Consider the following 2,786-nt stretch of genomic DNA (forward strand, 5'->3'; position numbering starts at 1 on the left):
CCCGCGCCCGGTTCGGTGGCTGTGCCGAGGTTTGAACCGGGAAAGAGCCGCTGTCCTGCGGTGAGGACCGGGGGAAATGGCCTTACTATGAGACTGGCGAGATTTGGGTTAGAGATTAGGAAAAAACTGGGTGGACACGTACTGGAATAGGCTGCCCAGGGAGGTGGTGGAGTCACCGTTGCTGCAGGTGTTCAAGCGGTGACGGTTTAGGGGTTACAGTGGCAGCGTTTGGGAATAGTTGGACTGTGGTGCCAAAAAACCCGTCCGAAAAACTGCTCGGAGACTTTTGTACCTTTAAGTGGCAAGGTATTTGTTTATTTAACGTTGGGAACAAACCAGCTCATGCTTAATTACTCATAATTAATTAATTAATTAATTACTCATAATTAATTAATTCTTCATAATTTGCACTCTTTTGATTATGGTACTTAATTTATACCACAGTCATAAATTGAGTAATTATAATAATGCAAAGGCACTCAGTAATGCTAAGATTGGATGTATTAGGAAATGGAACACTTGAGAGGTTGGGATACTGGGGGAGTATCCCAGAAAAATATCCCACTAATGATGTTCTCCTGCTTGTTCTATTTTTTCTATATCTGGGTGTTCAAGCATCTTCTGGAGGAGACTGATATACATTCCTATTTGTAAGCTGCTATTCTCCTGCTAATTGATAATTAGAATTTTCAGGTGCTTTGTGATTGTCGTGAGCCTGCCAGGGGATGACCACCCTTGCACACAGGAAAGAAAGCCCTGAGCCTCCCTGTCTCGTGTGCCATCCTCGGCATTACACACACAGCAAGCACTTTCTGCCCGGGCACCTTTGGTCTGGGAGGAATCTTTGTCCGTGTTCAGTTTTGGCCCTCGGACCCCCCATGCAGCGCCAGCCAGTGAACCACTGCCCTTCCACCCAGGAACCAAAGCCCTGAGCCTCCATCTCTCACCTGCGGTTGGTGCATCTGAGACCCCGACCATAGGGGCTTTCTTTCCTGCAAGAAATACCCTCAGGCCCTTGACCCCCACATTCCGCACTCACCAGATGAAACCAATAAACTCTTTTCAGACCATTTATTTTTGGGGTGTGTCCCCCTCCCTCTGGGGGGGTTTCTCGCTGCCCCCCTGGGGCTTTTCAGGGTCCCTCTGAGCCTCATCCTTGTGCCCCAGATGCTGTTTGGGGTCCCCCCTTTCCTTGTGCCCCCGAGGGTTTTCAGGGTCCTCCCGGTCCTTGTTGCCCCCCCCGGCGTCGATGGCAGCGTGTTCCCTCCTCACCAGCTCCTCCAGCTCCTCCTGCCAGGGGACAGTGGTTTGGTTTGGAGGGGTCCCAGCAGGGTTTGGGGGTGCAGGGGTCAGGAGAACCCCCCAGATCTGGGGGTCAGGGTGATACCTTCCAGCCCAGCAGCTCGGCCAGAGCCAGGCACCCGCTGTCACAGTCCCCCAGCCAGGCCACATCCCTGAAAGAGAACAGAGAGACCCCAAAATCAGTTGGGGGGCTCCCTAAAGCACCTGGGGGGCCTGATATCACTTTGGGGAGGAGGCCCCAAACTGCTTTGGGGTTTCCAAAACCACTTTGGAAACCCCAAAACCAGCTGGGGGGGGCATAAAACACTTCAGGGGGGTGTCAAATTGCTTTGGGGACCTAGAAGCATGGGGCGGGCTCCCTGAAACCACCCTGGAGGCTCCAGAACCACCTGAGAGGGTCCCCAAAGCCACACTGGAGGGGGACCAAAAGCACCTTGTGGTTCCAAAACCACCTTGGGGTCCTCAAAGCCACCTTAGGGGTCCCCAAATTCGTGGGGGGGCCCTCAAATCATCTCAAGAGACCCCCAGATCCATCTGGAAGGGTTCCCAAAACCATTCTGGAGGGGGCCAAAAGTTCCTGAGGAAACAACCATGAGATACCCCAAAAACACCTTAGGGTGTCTCAAACCTAAGTGGGGGAAAGAAACACCTCAAATCTACCTTGGGGGATCTTAAAACAAGCGGGGGAGTCCCTAAAACTGTTTGGGGAGGTCCAGGATGCCCCCCGAACCCCCCAGCCCCCCTTACCTGTAGGCCTTCTCCGAATCAAAGTCCATCCCGCAGCCGAAGCCCATCAGGGACATCAGGGGGTCACTCTGGGGGGAGCAAAAGGGGTGACAAGGGGGGGCAGGTGCTTCTTCCCCCTCCCCAGCACCCCTCAACCCCACATTGCCCCACACGAGCCCCCCCATCCCCTGCCCCTCACCTGTCCCGTCTTCTCCTTGTTGATCAGGAGTCTGGGGGTGTTGACAGGGACCCTGTGGGGGTGACGGGAGGGGACAGTCACGAGGGGGTCACAGGAATTGGGGGGTGGTCCTGGGGGTGCTGGGGCAGTCCCACCTGCTGACGAGTGAGGCGAAGGGTTGCACCTGCAGCGAGGTGCCCATGATGATGAGCAGGTCAACTTTCTGGAAGTCCTGGGGGGACAAGGGGATGTCACTGTGGGGTCCCCTCTGCCCCCTCCCCTGAATTCAGGGTGGGTTCAGGGCCCCCCCACCCCACTCACCGACTGCAGGAGGGTGAAGAAGCGTGAGGGGAGGCTCTCCCCGAAAAACACAATGTCTGGGGGGGGTCAGAGGTGAGTGGAGGGGCTGGAGGGAGCTTAGGTGTCCCCTCAATCCCCCCTAAGCTCCTCCAGACCCCCCAAGCTCACCAGGTTTCACCAGGCCCTGGCACTTCTCACATTTGGGGACGAGAGAAGAGAAAATCCGCTCTGGAAAGGAGGGGGAGTGGGAAACTCAGTGGGGAGGTATGTGGGGGGGACA

At 55.6% G+C, this 2,786-nt stretch overlaps 2 protein-coding genes across 2 annotated transcripts in view; both read right to left on the minus strand.

Moving 5' to 3' along the window:
- Nucleotides 1–1,056: 1,056 nt before the first annotated feature.
- On the minus strand, nt 1,057–2,786 carry LOC108642880 (NAD-dependent protein deacetylase sirtuin-2-like). Its single transcript, XM_029959799.1, has 7 exons — nt 2,675–2,786; nt 2,528–2,583; nt 2,362–2,438; nt 2,228–2,279; nt 2,050–2,117; nt 1,388–1,454; nt 1,057–1,290 (listed from the first exon to the last, which is right to left on the minus strand). Exons 3-7 carry the CDS (start codon nt 2,406–2,408, stop codon nt 1,072–1,074), a joined length of 453 nt encoding a protein of 150 aa, XP_029815659.1. The 5' UTR covers nt 2,409–2,438; nt 2,528–2,583; nt 2,675–2,786; the 3' UTR covers nt 1,057–1,071.
- SARS2 (seryl-tRNA synthetase 2, mitochondrial) overlaps nt 2,422–2,786 on the minus strand; it is a gene marked incomplete at its 5' end in the record, with an annotated part of 8,893 nt that continues 8,528 nt past the window's right edge. The window contains 3 exons of the mRNA XM_029959798.1: nt 2,422–2,438; nt 2,528–2,530; nt 2,675–2,734. Coding sequence (XP_029815658.1) covers nt 2,422–2,438; nt 2,528–2,530; nt 2,675–2,734 — 80 coding nt within the window. The remainder of the gene's footprint in view (nt 2,439–2,527; nt 2,531–2,674; nt 2,735–2,786) is intronic.

This window comes from Manacus vitellinus, unplaced genomic scaffold, assembly GCF_001715985.3.
Source record: "Manacus vitellinus isolate BGI_N305 unplaced genomic scaffold, ASM171598v3 scaffold_221_pilon, whole genome shotgun sequence".
Classification (NCBI taxonomy): Eukaryota; Metazoa; Chordata; class Aves; order Passeriformes; family Pipridae; genus Manacus; species Manacus vitellinus.

Coding starts and splice junctions, on each gene's coding strand:
- LOC108642880 (XM_029959799.1), bottom strand. CDS start 2,408: ATGGGCACCTCGCTGCAGGTGCAACCCTTCGCCTCACTCGTCAGCAG. Junction 2,280..2,361: donor TTCGCCTCACTCGTCAGCAG/GTGGGACTGCCC, acceptor TCACCCCCACAG/GGTCCCTGTCAACACCCCCA. Junction 1,455..2,049: donor GATTCGGAGAAGGCCTACAG/GTAAGGGGGGCT, acceptor GTTCTCTTTCAG/GGATGTGGCCTGGCTGGGGG.